Below are 18,825 nucleotides of genomic sequence, written 5' to 3'. Positions count from 1 at the left end.
GTCGTTAAATTTTTCTATTGGCACATTTTCACATATTTTGCTTCATAGTTTTACAAAGACTACATTCAAAGTACTGTCACTTTAATGTTACATTTTACATACAAAATATTTTTAGTAAATAGATATTTACTTATATTATCAGTCTTGGCCACACGTTCACGAGAGTATCATGACGTGTGTGGTGCTGATGTAGAACATGCATGGGCTGCGCCTTGTTTATGAGCTGAGTCATCCCTATGCCCTACTCCTTCAAAGATGAGGTAAACTGAGGTAACATTTTACACTCAGTTTGTTTGGGTAGATTCTATCCTATATGTCTGAGTAAAGAATACCTGAATTTATCAGCTAAGACAAACTAAAAAAAAAGTAGGTGAAGTCTATACAGCAAAAAGCCCAGTGTTAAATGAACTCTCCCGGGAGTTTGAGTCCATACTCGAGTAAAATTATTAAAGACGCCTGATGTTAATAAGCAGAATCACCAAAAGGAGAAAATCTAATTTTGTAAGTTGCCATTATAGTGGTCAGTGTTAGCATTAGTTTAGCTCTTTACCAGTAACTTCTTCATATTAGATTTTGTTTGGGTGTTGTAATTGAGTTATAACAGTCAGACAAACCAGAAGAAACAAGATTTTGTGGTTTTGAATATGCTTTGACAAAGTCATGAAGTAACGATCTGAATAAGTGAGTTGTATTTTGTTTATGTTGGTTTAATCAGACAGGTGTTTCTGAAATTTATTTGACCGGAAAAAATATAAACGTTTTTTAGATTTAGACACACAGACATCAACAATCAGCATGAGAATCACAACAATGGTGACCAACAAAAATGTATGTTTTAACCAATCAAAACTCATCCATATCTCCCATCATGCATTGTGGCATGAATAAATAATGAGCTGATGATTTCCATGATGTTTAGAGTTGATCTGTTTCTGGATATGCTGTTTGTCACCATTTTTGAGATTCATATGCTGATTCATGATGTCTGTGTGTGCCTAAAAGAACAGCTTTGAAAGTTTTTTTTTTTTTTTTTTTTGATCGGAGGAGCTTGTAAGAAGTCCATTCAAAATAAAAATAAAAAAATTCAGGCTGTATCATTTTTTTGCTGCTGTGAAACCACAAGGCAGTTGTAATAAATAAAGGATATAGAACTCTAAATGGTTTCAGTGGCTCAAATTAAGTTTATTTTAAAACAGAATTATCACCACTGCATGACTTTTGCTCTTTGGCTTGTCTGGCTAGTTTAACTAAACAGCTGAACAAAAGCTAATGTTAAAAAGCTACGGGTCAAGAGCCCAACTAATGCTAACACTGACCACTATAATGGCAACTTACAAAATTAGATTTTCTCCTTTTGGTGATTCTGCTTATTAACATCAGGCGTCTTTAATAATGGTCAATCATCACTCAATGAATCACTTAATTACCTCATTAACTCTAACACTGCTTCAGTGCTCATTTTAATACTCTTGAGTATGGACTCAAACTCCCGGGAGAGTTCATTGAACACTGCGCTTTTTGCTTTGTAGACTTTACCTACTTTTTTTTAGTTTGTCTTAGCTGATAAATTCAGGTATTCTTTACTCAGACATATAGGATAGAATCTACCCAAACAAACTGAGTGTAAATTGTTACCTCAGTTTACCTCATTTTATTGAGTAGATTCTATAGGTTGTTTTTAACAGTGTAGCAACTGATCTAAATTTTATGAATCACTAGGGACCACAATTTCAGCTAAAAATCTTCTATTGTAGGAAAACAAAAGTCACCTACACCAAGCAAATTTTAGGGTGAACTATCCCTTTAACACTTTTTGGCTTTTTTAGTATTGTACCGTGTATCATGACATACATTTTTACCGTACATTTTTTTCAGTTTTACCATAAGTACTGTGTACCATATCGAAAACTTGGGTGTTACAGCCACTGATAACCAAGAATTATTCTTCTATTACCAGAAACACATCACTGCAGATTGATGGTGCTCAATTTGGTCACCCACAACTATATATGTCATGTCCTTGATGAATACCTCTTGAGAACCTGTGTTCTTTAATAAAAACAAAGGGAAGCCTTAAGGGGTCATTGGGTGCTAAGTTCACTTTTTAATGTTGTTTGAACATTAATGTGTGTTGTCAGTGTATGTACAAATCTACCCTATAATGATAAAAAATCCATGCAGTGGTTTTTAATTAATCTGTAAAAATAATATCCCCTTTTTCAAATCGAGCCATTCTCAGATGCCTGTTGGTGTGCAGTCAGACAGAGGCCGCCCCCATGATAGTTGATTGACATGAGCTCCTACCTAAGACCAGCTGTCACAGTCCAGTAACTTTCCATGTTTTGATGCTGGAGCAGGGATGTAAGTTAGACAAGAATATCTCAGATTGAGTGATTGAGGTGTTGTGTTGCCAGTTGTAATAATGAACATAGTGGTTGTCATTTACTCCCGACATTTGAGCCTCCGAAGATGCAGTAGATTATGTTTGTTTGTGAATGGACTGCGCCTCCCGATCAACATATATCCATCTATGTTCTCGCGAATCATTCGTGATCCAGCTTCACTTACAGCAGAAGCGAGTATAAGCATTTTTTTATTAATCTAACGTGGTAGTTTTTAAGGCTTTTAAATTACATAACACAGGAAAATAGAACAAACAAAAACATACCAAACTGTGTATTTATCATTCTCCACATAAATCAATCAATACTTTAATATTTATATCGAAAATACTGTGGCTTCAGAGTGCTGCGAAACTGATACATATTACTAACGAGAAAATATGACATGTTAAACCATATTTGTACTCTTCTTAGACAACATACATAAATGTACATATATTAAATGAATAAATAAAAACATTTACTTGCCAAATTTGATGATCGAAAACATTTCCAGCACTGTGGAAAAGCTCACCATGATGGCTGACAAACATCATCTTTCTGCAACGGTCTTCACGAGCTCTTGCGATATGTGATGTTAAGAACATGGTTTCCTTATTAAATTGATTCAATACATTTTTTTTAAGTTGATGGGGCAAATAAAAACGTTTTGTTAACTTATGAATTAGCTGAGACAGTAAAATTTAAGATATTAAGTTGGATGAACAAATTCAGAAGCTGCAAGTTGTGTCAACTTAAAAAAATAATTGAAACAACTACATGGTGAAATTATTTTTTACAGTGTATCTATTTATATATTTCTTTATATCTTAATATTATTATATCTTTTATTAACCATTTGCACACACAAACATTATCTCCTCCTGACCGCAGACGCAAGTTTACAAGCCACTTTTCCCTGCTTTTTTTCAGTCAATTTCTTGCCTTTTCCTCCTTATGAACAGCAAATTTTCATACATGATATGAAATGAAATTTCTTGGTTTGACCGATTTCCATAAACAACTGAAAACATAGTCATTGAGATTCTGCTATTGAGTCCTATAGAGAAAAATCACTTCCTGCCCTCCATCTGCATTTTGCACATCCTCAGAATCATGTGATTGCAGACAACCTATTAAGACCATTTGGTTTTTCTACATGGCAGTGCATTTGTTTGTAACTCACTTTATTTTATATAGTGTTTTTGTTGCTGTTGCTGCTAACGCAACATATTTATTCATCTCATTAACGATCATCATCTTCAGGTCAAACCGAACAGCAGATTGTTTTCTCAACCCAATGCTGATCACTGGCAGTTTATCTGCAGTTTGTCAGAAGACCAAGGAAAGGACTCTCAGTCTGAGATGAGTCTCTCACAGAAACAGAGGTAACACTGAGTCTGTTTTAAGAGAATTATTTTAAACACTGCTGCAGCTTCAGATGTTTGCTGTAAAAAACAAAACCTTAACAAAGTTTGTTTTATATTTACAAATGCTTTGCAGAACTTAAGAGCTCCATAACTTCCTAATTTAAAAAAATAACCTAAAATATTTAAAAAGTAGCCAATAAATGATAAATATCTGAGAACTGAAAGCAAAATCATCATTTACAATCTTGACCCAATTTACAGTCGCTCTTCAGCACTGGGTATGTAGATATTAAAGTAAATTATTCCACATCAGTGATTTTGGTTTTTAGGTCATAAATGTGTATTCAGACATTAAAAATGATTGCACACATAATTTAAAGGGGTCATATGATGCTTTTTAATGTTTTCATTTTCCTTTAGTGTTTAATGTATCTGTTTGTGTAACATCTTCAAAGTTACAAAGATCATAGACGCTGTGTGTTTGGATGCGAAAGCAAACCCACTTTGTTTGGAATCAGTGGTTAAAATGTATTTATCACGCTGTTCCTGAGCCGTCCAACTCAAAGGTTAACTTGTGTACAGCACATTTTATGGAGCTGCAGTGAATACACACCTGAGCTATACACACCTAAATAAATTGTAAACAAAATACAATAAACCACACCTAATGACTGTATTTTATGTTGGCACATCAGGACATAAAGTTGTTACAGTGAAGAAGAAAAATTATAACTTTATGATATTTTATTTGAAAGTTAAGAGAGTTGCAAAATTAAAGCTTACCACTGTGAAACGTTCAGCTCAGACTTGGACTCATGGTCAAGCGGATACGGTAATTATTACGACGACATTGTTACTGTTATTGTTACACCCAATAAACAAAGTAATGAAGTTTTAGAATAGGATCATATGGCCTTTTTAATTGAAGTATGCTAACAGAACTGTGTAGCGCTGACATTTCTACTCTCCATTTTAGTCAAAAATGAAAATGTTCTCTTCGGTTAGATTAGAAATACTTTGCAAAATTTGTTACACAAATGTGAGTCTGTAAACAAGAATGACTGCTATCTTTAAAACTCTGCAAGTGTTTCTGTGAAGGACTAGTGAGAATGTGTGTCAATATAAAACACAGATGAACCTCCTGTACTAAAGTTTCTTTTCTCTCTGTGTCATTAGTGTAAGATCAGGCTCACATGTGTCCAGATCTGTGTCTGTGAAGACTGACCGGTCAAAGGGTGATGTACCAAACTTCAGGGAAGAAACAGCATCACAACCCAAACGGTATTTGATGTGTTTCTTATTTTTGTTTACACATAAACTGTATCAGAAAGTGTATCAGTGAATAATTATCATAAAGCTTTATAGTTCATAAATTGATTAAAGTATTGTTTTTCTCTTTGCTAAAAATGTTTACAAGAGATTTTAGTCATATTTTCCCCAAAAAAGCAGTATTTTGATTTATTTTATTCAGCAGCAGACTTCAAAATCAAACCTTAGTTCCAGATTTCCAGACTAACAGAAACCAAAAGGACTTTACAAACAGTTTCCTGCAGATCTTCCAGGTAATAAAACACATTTTCATAAATAATTAATAATTCTGACAATTTATTGAAAAAGAGTGTAACAGGGTTTCCGCGGGTCTTAAAAAGTCTTAAAAAGTCTTAAATCGCTTTTCTGTGAATTAAGGCCTTGAAAGGTCTTAAATTAGAGCAGAAAGTCTTTATTTATATGATCGTGGCATTAATTTTCGTGAGTCATTTATTAATTGGATTAAAATTTTATATACATCACCTTCAGCAACTGTCATCACCAATGGACTAACATCACGTAGATTCACACTGCACTGGGGGACTAGACAAGGATGCCCACTCTCCCCCTCATTATTCACCATTTTTATTGAACCATTAGCAGCAGCCATCCGACAAAACAGTTACATTAAAGGAGTTCAAACATTAAACATGCAGCACAAAATCAGTCTTTACGCAGATGACATACTACTGTATTTACAAGATCCTCAATCATCATTACAGGAAACAATTAAACTTATTGATTCATTCTCTCATATTTCTGAATACTCCGTCAACTGGAGTAAATCATCTATTCTTTCATTAAATCAGAATAGCTTGGATGTGACACCCCAGACATCACCTATCCGTTTATGCACCAATCACATCATATATTTAGGCATTAATGTTTCCCCCAGACTGTCAGAGCTAATTAGTCCTAATTTCACTCCATTACTCAAAAAAATAAGTGACAATTTTCAATGTTGGATGCCACTATCCATTATGGGCAGAATATCAGTAATTAAAATGACTATACTCCCTAAACTAAACTACTTATTCTCAATGATCCCAATACAACCCACCCTCACCTGGTTTAAATCTGTAGACTCAGTCATCACCAAATTTTACTGGAAAAATAAGACCCCAAGGATAAAATTGACTACCCTACAGAAACAAAAAACACAAGGAGGATTGGAAGCACCACACTTCTACCACTACTTTCTGGCTAATCAGCTTCAATATATATACAATTGGATTCACCCAAACCCATCAGTAAACATATGGCTAGACATTGAACAAACAATTTGTAAGGACATTCAAACTTCAGATCTACCGTTCTGTAGTCAGACAGTCAAAAAACACTCCTGTTTTAAAGCACCAACTATAGCAGCAGCTCTGACAGCCTGGTGGAAATTTCACCAAAAAATTTCACAGACACTCCTCCTGCACCGTCTAAATACACCCCCATTCGGAATAACGCAGATTTAAGAATTAATAAGAAACCACTTAACTTACACACATGGGCTGAAACAAATCTTTCATAGTAATAATCTGGCCTCATTTCATACTTGGTCCAGAAAAACGGCATCAGGAGTAATAGTTTTCTGGAATATCTACAACTCCGATCATCTATCCAATCAAAAATCAACATTCGGACCTTTAATCTTGACCTTTCACCACAGATTTCACCTAACCAGACAGAAATTGTTTGAAATTGGATTCACTTCAGAAACATGTTCACATTGCACCCAAAATAACCCAGACACATATGCTCACGCTCTTTGGTATTGTACTCCAATTAAACATTTTTGGGAAAATGTCATTGAATCACTATCCGTCACTATGGATGTCACATCCCAATTTCTCCATCACTTTGTTTGCTAGGAGATATATCCATAATCAACTTAGACAACATAAACAGTCAGTTACTCCTAGTGGCGCTGACTATCGCTAAGAAAACTATCCTCATGAACTGGGAATCAAGAAATTCTATACATATTGCATCCTGGAAGAAACTACTAACTGATTATATCACAATGGAAAGACTATACAGTTCATTTAATAGTAATACAGTAGAATCACACCCCTTCTGGTCATCTCTAATTACCCTCCAGCAGTCATAATCTGTTAATTTTTTTGTCTGAGACCGACCACAACAACTCATCTGCACCTAAACTACTATTTGTATTAATTAATTAATTTTATTTATTTATTTATTTATTTATTTATGTATTTATTGTGGGTAACATATATGGGTGGGTGGATCTGTGGTGGGGCTGGTGTGTCCTCACCTTCTCCCCTGAGCTCGCTCTTTCGGGATCTCTTGCCCTGGCTGGTTCTGGCCTGCATTCCTCGCTGTTTTAATGCACCCCACATATTAGTTTAAATACATACACGCCTATTAAAATGTTTAATATAGAATACATGTATTTACATAAAGAAAAAACAAAACAAACAAACAAACAAAAAAACACATAGTCAGGGTAAGTGGGCTATGTGGGTGGGCCGGGTTCTAGGCCTGAGCTGCCTACGCGTCTCACTTTTTTAATGCATCACAAACTAGTCGAAACATCTAAACACCAACACATTTAAAAAACACAAATAAATAAATAACAGACATATAAGGCCTGTGAGGCATCTAGGTAGAGGCCAGGGATGACTGGTGTTTTTGGGGATGGTTGGGAAGCTTTGGGCCCCGTTGCCCCACAGCATCATTTCCTGGCACTCCTGATGAAATGTGTCAGGTGCTAAGTATGTGATAGCCACAGAGAGATCAGAGGCAACCCTAATAATTATTGATTTATGTATTTTTTAATTTATATATATATATATATATATATATACAGTGATGGGAATAACGGCGTTACTAACGGCGTATTTTTTTCAGTAACGAGTAATCAAACGAATTACTGTTTTCTACGTTACAACGCCGTTACCATTTCTGCCAATAAAATACGACGTTACTATCATTTATTATAATATTATTATAATTTTATTTTTCAGTTCATCTGAATGGATGCACAGCGTACCTGTATTTGACGAGCTGTAAACTCTAGTGTGAAGGCACACGACTAGCCGTCACTTTGTCTCACACACCCAAAGAAAGATACAGAGCGACAGAGTCTTATACCATGCAGAATTGACGCGCTACGTGTAAACGATATTCTTTGTTGTATTTTCCTCTCAAAACAACGGCGCTCCTTTGGAATACTTCAGCTTTTAAGAACTGCTGGTTTCTCCGGTAGTAGGCGGAACTAATGTGCAAACAGCAATCTCATTGGCTGGCGCTCACCTATTATCATCCCTGTTTTGATTACAGCAAATCAGTTAGAGCGAACGCAGACAACGTCATTAATATTCGTGAACCCAGAAGCTCATTAAACCTTAGTGTGTTTAATATTGTTATTAATAGTAGAATTCGTGGTAGTAACAAGACGTTCATAGAAACACTAAATTACAAACTAATGGCTAAAGTTGAATGCTAATTATAATTATAATATTATATCAGATGTTTAATATTAGTCAGGTGAGTAAACTAAAAATGTAATTAATTTCATTAAAATTTCATTCATTTAACATATTTAATATTGGGGTCATCCAAGTTATTTAATATATTAATTTATTTATTTAAAAAAATTTTTTTTTTTTTTTTTTTTAAAGCAACACAGTAGTTACTTTCCCTGGTAATTAGTTACTTTTATAATGATGTAACTCTGTTACTAACTCAGTTACTATTTGTAAGAGGTAACTAGTAACTATAACTAATTACTTTTTTTAAAGGTACGTGCCCAACACTGTATGTATATATATATATATATCTTCTATATATTTCTTCTTCTTATTATTATTATTACATTATTTAATATTAGTAATATTATTTAATATTATTAAATATTATTATTAAAATTACTATTATTACTTGCCCTCTTCATTGTCCTCTACCCTTTCCAAATCTAAATGAAATCAATATTATTATTAGTAGTAGTAGTAGTAGTAGTAGTAGTATTATTGTTGTTGTTGTTGTTGCTTTGGTTGTCATAGTTATTATTGTCATTATTATTTCTGATAATTGTTTCTTGTTAATCTGTTAGATACTATTTGATTTGTATGCCCAACCCCCCAACCCCCATACACACACAGGATCACAGACGCATGAATATATACACAGGAGTTATCTGAATGGACTTATAATGTTGATTGTTAGTATATGTTTGTTTGTCTAATTGATCATATATATCTGGCACATTTAAATATTGTCACATTCTTTACTTATTATTTTTATTATTATTAATATTATTATTTATTTTTTTTTTTTTGTTGTATGTGTTGTATGTCTAAAGGGTTCTGTATTTGTTACATGGAAAAAAAAAAAAAAAACATTCGTGAGGGAATGTTTCCTCATGCGTTTCATTTTAAAGTGAAGCAAAAGCGTAATTTCTGTGCTACAGAAGTAGTAATAAATCTATGTGATAAAGAAATAGTAATACAAATCATTTAGTTTAGTTAGAGAACGGACAATACAATTAAAACTGAACGCAACTGCTCAATGCAGTGCACCGAACGACAGTCGCATCACAGATCAGATTTCATTTATCACGTAAAGTGAGTGGAGCTGACTGAAAAGAAGAGAGAGGTTAGAAAGACAAGACTATGGTGGAAGAGTTTCAAAACGAAATGCAAAAGCGCCTGTTTTAAAAATGTTTTGGATTTTGAAAAGCCTGTTGACTTCTGCCATTTATCTAAGGTGATAGTGGAAGTTTCATATTTATTTTGTTCCACCATGTTTGCTAATATTTATTTATTTAATCTGTATATTTTTAAAATTTATATTAAGCGTGCAAGGTGTATGCTGTGCTTCCAAGCTTTCTTATTCATTTTGCTAATAAACATTCAAAATTTCTTATTTATTTGGTTACACAGTGTTTTTCAGTTTTCTATACCTATTTAAACTTTGTGTAAACTTATTATTTTATACTAGGCATATAACATGGTGTATTATTATTCGTTTTGTTAATAAAAGTTTGTTACGTTACGTTAATGCAGCTAATTTAAAGTGAAAGTAAAATGCACAGGACGCTTTTACAAGCAGTACCAGCACAGAATATGCACAAACAGGTGTGTTTATAATCCTGAGAAACCTTTTCTGCTGTTGGCGTTAATAACGTTTTAATGTAAGTAATAATTTTACCACCACCAATGCGCCTGCCTTACTATCTTCTATGGCTTAAAATGCATTAACCGATATAAAAACAATGAGGGAATAATGATCGGTTAATTAAAAATAATCTTATGGTTTCATGAAATAACACTGATACATAATGTGGGCTAATAGAAAATAATTTATGTACATTACATATTACAAATGCCTGCAAAGGGCGCCAAAGGCTTAATAATTGTTGTTGTTACACTTGCAATTGTATAATCAATTAGACAACTGTATTAGGCCTAATAATCATAGGTAACTGTCTAGATCTACAGTTGTAATTTATAAATAATACAATTTAATTGCAATTGATGAATTTACTTTTATATTTTATTAAAGTTCTATTTAGACCCTGTGTAATAGGTGTTTGTTTGTTTGTTTTGTTTTGTTTTTTTGAAAAAAAATGAGCGAGGGGGCACAACAATACAATTCTGCTTAGGGCGCCCATTTGGCCAGCAGCGGCCCTGTTTACAAGCTGCTTAAAACTAAAGGAAAGTGAGGAAAAGAGGGAAAACTCAAATGAACTAATAACAAACAATTGCTAGGTGCTGAATTGCTGCTAATTTGAAAGTGAAAGTGAAACTCAAACTATACTTAGGGAACATATTGCTGTATTGTTTTCCCTTTGATTTTTTTTCCCTTAAATTTTATTTAGTTTGTTTTAAAAAGGTCTTTAAAAAGTCTTAAATTTACCCTCATAAAACCTGCAGAAACCCTGTGTAAGAGAAATTTTATTTAAAATTCTTCTTAACCATTTTTTTTTTTAAGAACCCATGAAATAAAAAAGAATGTATTATACTGACAGCTATTTAACATTTGTTTCATACGACGGCGTTTTAATGCCACCTTAAAAAAAAAAAAATAAATCTATGATTACGAGATTAAACTCCTAATATTTCGCGAATAAACTCGAAACTACGAGAATAAAGTCGAAATCTTATGAGAATAAAGTTGAAATGTTACGAGAAAAAAAGTCGAAATCTTACGAGAATAAAGTCGAAATGTTACGAGAAAAAAGTCGAAATATTTTGAGAATAAACTCGTAGTAATACGAGATTAAAATCGTAGTATTTTAAGAAATAAAGTCAAAATTACGAAAATAAAGTCGTATTTTACGTGAATGCATTGTACGCTTCCACCCACAACACAAACCGACTGAAGCTGTCAATGCAACCATTAATTGCAATGCCGTACGGCTTGAGTTTATCATATGAATCCATATGCCACAATGCGTTGGGACCCCGGCTGAAGTACTGGCGACGTTGGAGACGTCGAGCGCGCCGGTGTTCAACTCTTTCAGGACCGATTGCTTTATTTGATGATCATCCTCATAAGCCGTTTTTACACTGTCGTGCCGAACTGTTCTTAGAACGCTGTCCATCTCCGTTAGCATGCATATCCCCTCAGCATTAGTTGGTAACCTTATACCTGTTGTTGCCTTCTGTTTATTTTATTTTTTGCGTTGTTTATGTTGTGTCCTTTTTTCTGTTATGTAACAAAGTCCCAAAAACAGAAATATCTGATCATATCTCTGTTTATATTACAATTGCGTTACCAAGGCAACGACTGACACATTTTTATTTTCATTCCGAAGAGTTCCGTTATCAGCACAACAGTGGAAAATTAAACCGTATCCGTGATGACTGGCCCGGATCGGCACAGAACGGTTAAGCGAAGAGAACGGTTCGGCCCGATAGTGGAAAAGCGGCTAAAGTTTCTTGAGAAACAACATATCCTCTTCGAATAGCACGCAGATGTAACCACCAATATCCGTGGAGTCGACCACTTCAGACTGCACAAAAGAGGCAATTTCAGAGAATAAAGTCGAAATGTTACGAGAAAAAAGTCGAACTGTTACGAGAAAAAAGTCGAAATGTTACGAGAAAAAAAGTCGAAATGTTACGAGAAAAAGTCGAAATATTTAGAGAATAAAGTCGAAATATTTTGACTTTTTCTCGTAACATTTCGACTTTATTCTCGTAACATTTCGACTTTTTTCTCGTAGTTTCGAGTTTATTCTGGAAATATTACGAGTTTAATCTCATAATCTTAGATTTTTTTTTTTTTAAGGTGGCACTTCGTAGTTTCAAATAGATTTTTTTACAAATATTTTTTTAATTATTGAATAAATAGTTTTGACCAATTGTGGGGTCATTCATTCATTTTTGCCTTGCTTTGTAGGATCTAGAGAGCAAAATATTCACATTTCTGAAGGAAGAACTAGACAAGTTTAAGAAAATATTGCAAAAAGAGGACTTGCAATACTTTGTAAAGGATTTTAATGAGAAAAAATGCAGTATCAAAGAAGCAGCTCTTGATCTCACACTCTACTTCCTGAGAGAGATGAAGCAAGATGAAGCTGCTGATACTTTAGAAGGTAAGAGACTCATGACAATCTGTCAGACTGTCACTTATAAATGACTTAGAAAATAAGATTAAAATATGTCTATTTTTGTTTCTGTTTAGATGTGCTGGTCTTCATTCATCAGCTAAAGTGTAGTCTAAAGAAGAAGTATCAATGTGTGTTTGAAGGAATTGCAAAACAAGGAGATGCTTCACTTCTGAATAACATCTACACAGATCTCTATATCACTCAGGGTTGTAGTGAACAGGTCAATACTGAACATGAGGTAAGACAGATTGAAGTTGCTTCGAGGCGTCATGAATCACAAGAAATACAGGTTGAATGCAAAAATTTGTTTGAAGCACCTGAACAAGACAAGCAGATCAAAACTGTACTGACAAAAGGAGTTGCTGGCATCGGAAAATCAGTCTCTGTACAAAAGTTTGTTCTGGATTGGGCTGAAGGAAAAGAAAATCAAGATATCAGCTTCATATTTCCTCTTCCATTTAGAGAAATGAACTTAAAGGAGCAAGAAAAACTAAGTTTGATGGACCTTATAAATCAGTTTTTTCCAGAGACAAAAAGACTAAACCTTGAAAGGAGGAATAATTTTAAAATTCTGTTCATACTTGATGGTTTGGATGAATGTCGTCTTCCTTTGAAATTTTATGGTAATGAGAAGTGGTCTGATGTTTCATCACCAGCCTCTCTGGATGTTCTTCTAACAAACCTCATCAAGGGAAATCTGCTTCCTTCTGCTCTCATCTGGATCACCACCAGACCAGCAGCTGCCAGTAAGATTCCTCCTGATTGTATCGACCGTCTGACAGAGGTACGAGGATTCAATGATGCACAAAAGGAGGAGTACTTCAGAAAAAGAATCACGGATGAGAATCTGGCCAAAGAAATCATTGATCATGTTAAACAATCAAAGAGTCTCTTTATTATGTGCCACATCCCAGTCTTCTGCTGGATTTCAGCCACTGTTCTCCAGAACATTTTAGAGGCAAAAAGAAATAATGTTGTAAAAAATAATCAGGCTGATGACGCCTCCAAAACACTGCAGGAGTCAAATACTGAAGACACTCCTAAGACTCTGACACAGATGTACACACACTTTCTTTGCTTTCAGATCATGCAGAGCAGACGAAAGTATGATGGAGAATACAGACCAGATGTTTCCTGGGATAAAGACGCAATGCTTTCACTGGGGAAACTGGCATTTCATCAACTGGAAAGAAACAATGTGATCTTCTATGAATCAGACCTGGAAGCCTGTGGTATTGATGTCAATAAGGCATCAGTGTATTCAGGCATGTGTACCCAGATCTTTAAGGAGGAAACAGGGATTGTTCTTGGTACCATGTACTGCTTTGTTCACTTGAGCATTCAAGAGTTTATTGCAGCCCTTTATGCACATCTGTTTCTAGACATAAAGAAGAGAAGTATATTTGTTCATGAGTCTACAGAACAGGAAAACAAAAGTGAAACCATGATTGATTTGCTCAAGACTGCAGTGGACAAAGCACTAGAGAGTGATAATGGACACCTGGACCTTTTTCTTCGATTCCTCCTTGGTTTGTCACTCCAGTCCAATCAGCGACTCTTACAGGGTCTGTTGACACAGCAGGATGGAAATGACCAGAGCAAAAAGGAAATAGTTCAGTACATCAAGCAGAAATTTGAAACTAATCTGTCTCCAGAGAGATCCATCAATCTCTTCTACTGTCTGAATGAACTGAATGATCAAACTTTGGTGAAAGACATTCAGACCCACCTTAGCAAAGGAAGTCTCTCATCTGCTGATCTTTCACCTGCCCAGTGGTCTGCTTTGGCCTTTGTGTTGTTGACATCAGAGAGGAGCTGGAGGAGTTTGAGCTTCAAAAATTTCAGAAATCAGACGAGTGTCTCATTAGATTATTGGCAGTCATCAAAACCTCCAAAAGAGCTCTGTAAGTTAATCATTTTTGGCTTTCATCTGAAAAATACATGTATCTAGGGTTCCAGTGCATCCAGGAAAACCTGGAAAATTATTTTTTTTTTTTAGTTCTAGAAATTGCATAAGAAATTAGAAAAAATATACAATTTTGTGAAAAATGTTGCTGTTTTGGAAAATGATAAAAAAAAAAAAAATGTAATTTCTAATTTTTGTGTAATCTTATTTCCCTCATAGGCTAAATGATTGTGGCTTAACAGACAAAAGCTGTTCAGCTCTGGCTACAGTTCTTGGATCAGATACCAGTCTGAAAGAGCTGAACATGAGCAATAATAATCTACAGGATTCAGGAATGAAGCTACTCTGTGCTGGACTGGAAAATATGAAGTGTCATTTGGAGATACTGAGGTAAGTTGTGTGACAATAGATAAAAATTGAGCTCAACAAAAACATAAGGTGAAAACCAGACGTACAGTCATGTGAAAAAGTTAGGACACCCTATTGCGTTCCATGGTTTTCCGTTTCAGGACATCATTAAATAAAACTGGTCCTTGGCTGGTCTTAAAATTTCGAAAATAAAACCTCAGATGAACAACAACACATGACAAATTAAACTGTGTCATTATTTACTGAACAAAAATAAAGCCAAAATGGAAAAGCCATGTGTGACAAAGTTAGGACACCCTTACTGTTAACATTGGAATTAAGAGGGTAAATAACAGTCAGGCACTGCTAATCAAATACCTTTGATTAACTGATCATCAGCAAGTCTGAGTGCCTCTATAAAAGCATAAGCTTTGGCAGTTTGCTGGTCTGGAGCCTTCAGGTGTGTGTTAACACAATGCCAAGGAAGTAAGACATCAGCAATCATCTTAGAGAAGCAGTTGTTGCTGCCATCAATCTGAGAAGAGTAATACGGTCATTTCCAAACAATTTAAAGTTTATTCACAAGTGGGAGACATTTAAAACAGACACCTCTCCTTCCAGGAGTGGACGTACCAGAAAATTCATTCTAAGATCAGACCGTGTAAAGCTCAGAGAAATGGCAGATACCCAAGAACTACACCTTAGACTCTACAGGCCTCAGTTAACATGTTAAATCAAAAAGTTCATGACAATACCATAAGAAAAATATGGGACAAAAATAGCATGTTTGGAAGGCTTGGCAGAAGAAAGCCTCTTCTCTCTAAAAAAACAAAAACATTGCAGCACAGTTTAGGTCTGCAAAGTTGCATCTGAACAAAACACAAGTCTTCTAGAATAATGTCCTTTGAATAGACGAGACTGAAGTGGAGATGTTTGGCCATAATGCACAGCACCAAGTTTGGTAAAAACCTAAAAAGCATATCAGCACAAACACCTCATACCAAAAGACGCACATGCTGAAGGAGGGCTGAAAATTTTGGGCTTGTTTTGTAGTCACAGGACCTGGGCACCTTACACTCACTGAGTTGGCCATTAACTCCTCTGTATATCAAAGTATTCTAGAGTCGATGTGAGGACGTCTAAAGTTGGGCCAAAATTGGGTCATTCAACAGGACAAAGATCCCAAGCACAGCAGCAAATCTACAACAGAATGGCTGAAAAGAAAAGAATCAAGGTGTTGCAATAGCCCAGTCAAAGTCCAGAGCTCATCCTGACTCAGTTGCTGTGGTGAGAGCTGTGCATAAGCAAATGCCCACAAACCTCAATAAACTGGAGCAACACTGAAAAGAAGAGTGATCCAAATTCCTCCAGAACGATGTGAGAGACTGATAAAGTCACACAGAAAATGAATGCTTCAAGTTGCTGCTAAAAGTAGATCTACAGGCATTTGACTCATAGGGTGTCCTAACTTTGTCACACATGGCCTTTCCCTCTTGGCTGTATTTTTCTTAAATAAATAATGACACTGTGTGATATGTCATGTGATGATATTTATCTGAGGATTTATTTTCCAAATTTTAAGACCTAATTAAAATCATTAATTACAATCATGAAACTTAAACAATTTAACATAAATGTAATAAAAGTTTAACAAAAATTATATGTTTAGGGCCCTATGAAATGTTTTTCAACCTTATGTTTAATTGGTACCAAAATTCTGTTTTAGCATGTCTGCTTCTTTGAAAGCATAAAATTTATTCCTTATTTATTCTTAATTTATTCTTACAATAGCTTTATGAATTTTTCTCCTCAGAAATTCTGTGTTGTGTATTTACATTTTTCTGTTTACCAAATTAAGGCATGAAACATTAATTTAATTTATCTTTTAATTATTGAAAATTAATATATATATATATAAGTTGGCAAATAAAGGGGATTTAATACTACAATTAAAACACTGAAGAAATAATGAATTGTAAATGCGCAACCATGTACAGACAGAAATGACATGCTGTCATGTAAATAAGATAAGTAACATAAGTTTGTTTAGTTTGTTTAATAAAAGAACAAGGTATAGACCTGTTCTATAGGAACAGTAACCTTAAACTTCTGTTGTGATATGGTGCTATAGAGAAAATAAAATAAATAAAATATGAACTTTAAGGTGTGGGGCGCCCCCCTAATATAATGGCAGGGGAAACACTGGCTAAAGTATTTGTTGTTGTCAGTTTTAGGTTAAAATTGTACATGTAACAAGTAAGGATGTTTATGAGTACAGTAACTATAACGTAAATATAACATGCATTTGAATTAGGGATACACTGATACCACTTTTTTCAGTACTTGCCCAATACCGATACTTTTATTTTTTATACTTGCCAATACCGAGTAATGATACCAATATTTTCATTGCATTTGTACATTACATTTTTTTTAATATATTTGGTACAGAAACCAAAAGAATATGTATAATGTTAGTTGGTTAACTTCATGTATCAAATAGATTCAAACATTCAAACCAAAATTCATTCTGACACCTAAAACATTTCTCACATTATCACAGTTTATTTTCTCTAGTTTAGAAAATTATAATAAAATAAGACAATAACTCAACTGTGTCTAAACAAATACATCTTGAAAATGTCAGATAACTTTGATAGAAAGGTATGTAATGGATTACAGTCAACCAACAATTATTCAGACAGGTGTTAGTATGACAATATTTACACACAACTATCAATGCTTTTAGCTTATCATGGTAGTATCACTTTGTCACAGACATCGCAAGAGTTTGTAGAAGTTTGTAGTTTGTTCGGATTTATCAAAAACAAGTAAGTAAAACAGTGCACGAGTTACTAAACGGTAGGAGGGGGAGAGAGAGAGAGAGAGAGAGAGAGAGAGAGAGAGAGACCTTGACCTTTAACATCTCTTTAATCACCAGAAAATAATGTTTTTTTTTTTTTTTTTCTTTTTCCTTCCCAAATCAAAAAGTACAACACAAATAGAAAAATCCAAAAAGAGAGACATAAAAAGAAAAAAAAAGAAAAAAAAAAAAAAAAATTCAAACATTAATATTCAAACAGCCATCACAATCAACTTCACATAAACAGTTCTTAATTCCCAGCCTATATTTAAAAGTCTCCAGGTCCATTATTAAATTATAAAAAGCAAATTCAACATTTAAACGTGATTTAATCAAACCCCTAAAAATCAGTATAACATCAGTCTGTCCCATTCCAACAGTCTTGTTTTTCCGAGACAACCAAATAGCCAACTTTGCTTGGCCAAAAACAAAATTTACTAATACATGTGTCTCCCTTTTGAAATGTTTATATTTAGGACCATAGATAGAATGCTCTAGTAAAAACCTCTCCTAATTTTCTGCAGCATTCTTCTAAAAAACAAAAAAGGGGGACAAGCCTGTCACATTCAGAAAAGAGATGAAAAACTGTTTCTGACTGTCCACAGAAAGGGCAACCCTCCCCAACCTGTGGATCAATGTGTGCTCTGTGTCTGTTCATAGCTATTATACCATGCACAATCCGCCACTGTAGGTCTCCAGACTGTTTCTCAATAGGGGGTTTGTACAAGGTCCTCCAACTACCTCTAGGGGAAAAGTCTGATCCAAAAAAGTCTAACCACTTAGACTCTTTTACATTCTCCAAAGTATGACAATGAAAAGCCTTTACGCACATCACATATAGTTTCTTCTTCCCAACGGAACAAAAAAGTTCTGACTTAGGTGATGCAAAAGACAAGATGTTGCCCTCTGTTTCTGACAACTCGCCATTTGCTGGTGAAACCTCCAACTCTGGAAAGGATAATATTTCCTCTCCACCAGGTACAACCAGGGATGCACTGCAATTCTGAAAAAACTGTGGTAACTGTTCCTGCACCTTGGTTACAAGTCTTTGAGCAACACGAACAGGTCTTATACCA

At 34.6% G+C, this 18,825-nt stretch overlaps 1 protein-coding gene across 1 annotated transcript in view; it reads left to right on the top strand.

The window, feature by feature from the left end:
• Positions 1–236: 236 nt before the first annotated feature.
• LOC127160353 (protein NLRC3-like) overlaps positions 237–18,825 on the top strand; it is a 39,806-nt gene continuing 21,217 nt past the window's right edge. Inside the window, 8 exon segments of the mRNA XM_051102997.1 lie at positions 237–260; positions 3,648–3,769; positions 4,928–5,032; positions 5,223–5,313; positions 12,422–12,617; positions 12,707–14,437; positions 14,440–14,536; positions 14,758–14,928. Of these exon segments, the coding sequence (XP_050958954.1) occupies positions 237–260; positions 3,648–3,769; positions 4,928–5,032; positions 5,223–5,313; positions 12,422–12,617; positions 12,707–14,437; positions 14,440–14,536; positions 14,758–14,928 (2,537 nt within the window).

This window comes from Labeo rohita, unplaced genomic scaffold (genome assembly GCF_022985175.1).
Source record: "Labeo rohita strain BAU-BD-2019 unplaced genomic scaffold, IGBB_LRoh.1.0 scaffold_334, whole genome shotgun sequence".
Lineage (NCBI taxonomy): Eukaryota > Metazoa > Chordata > Actinopteri > Cypriniformes > Cyprinidae > Labeo > Labeo rohita.
Note: the sequence above shows the minus strand (reverse complement) of the source record. Positions and strands in the feature narration are given on the sequence as shown.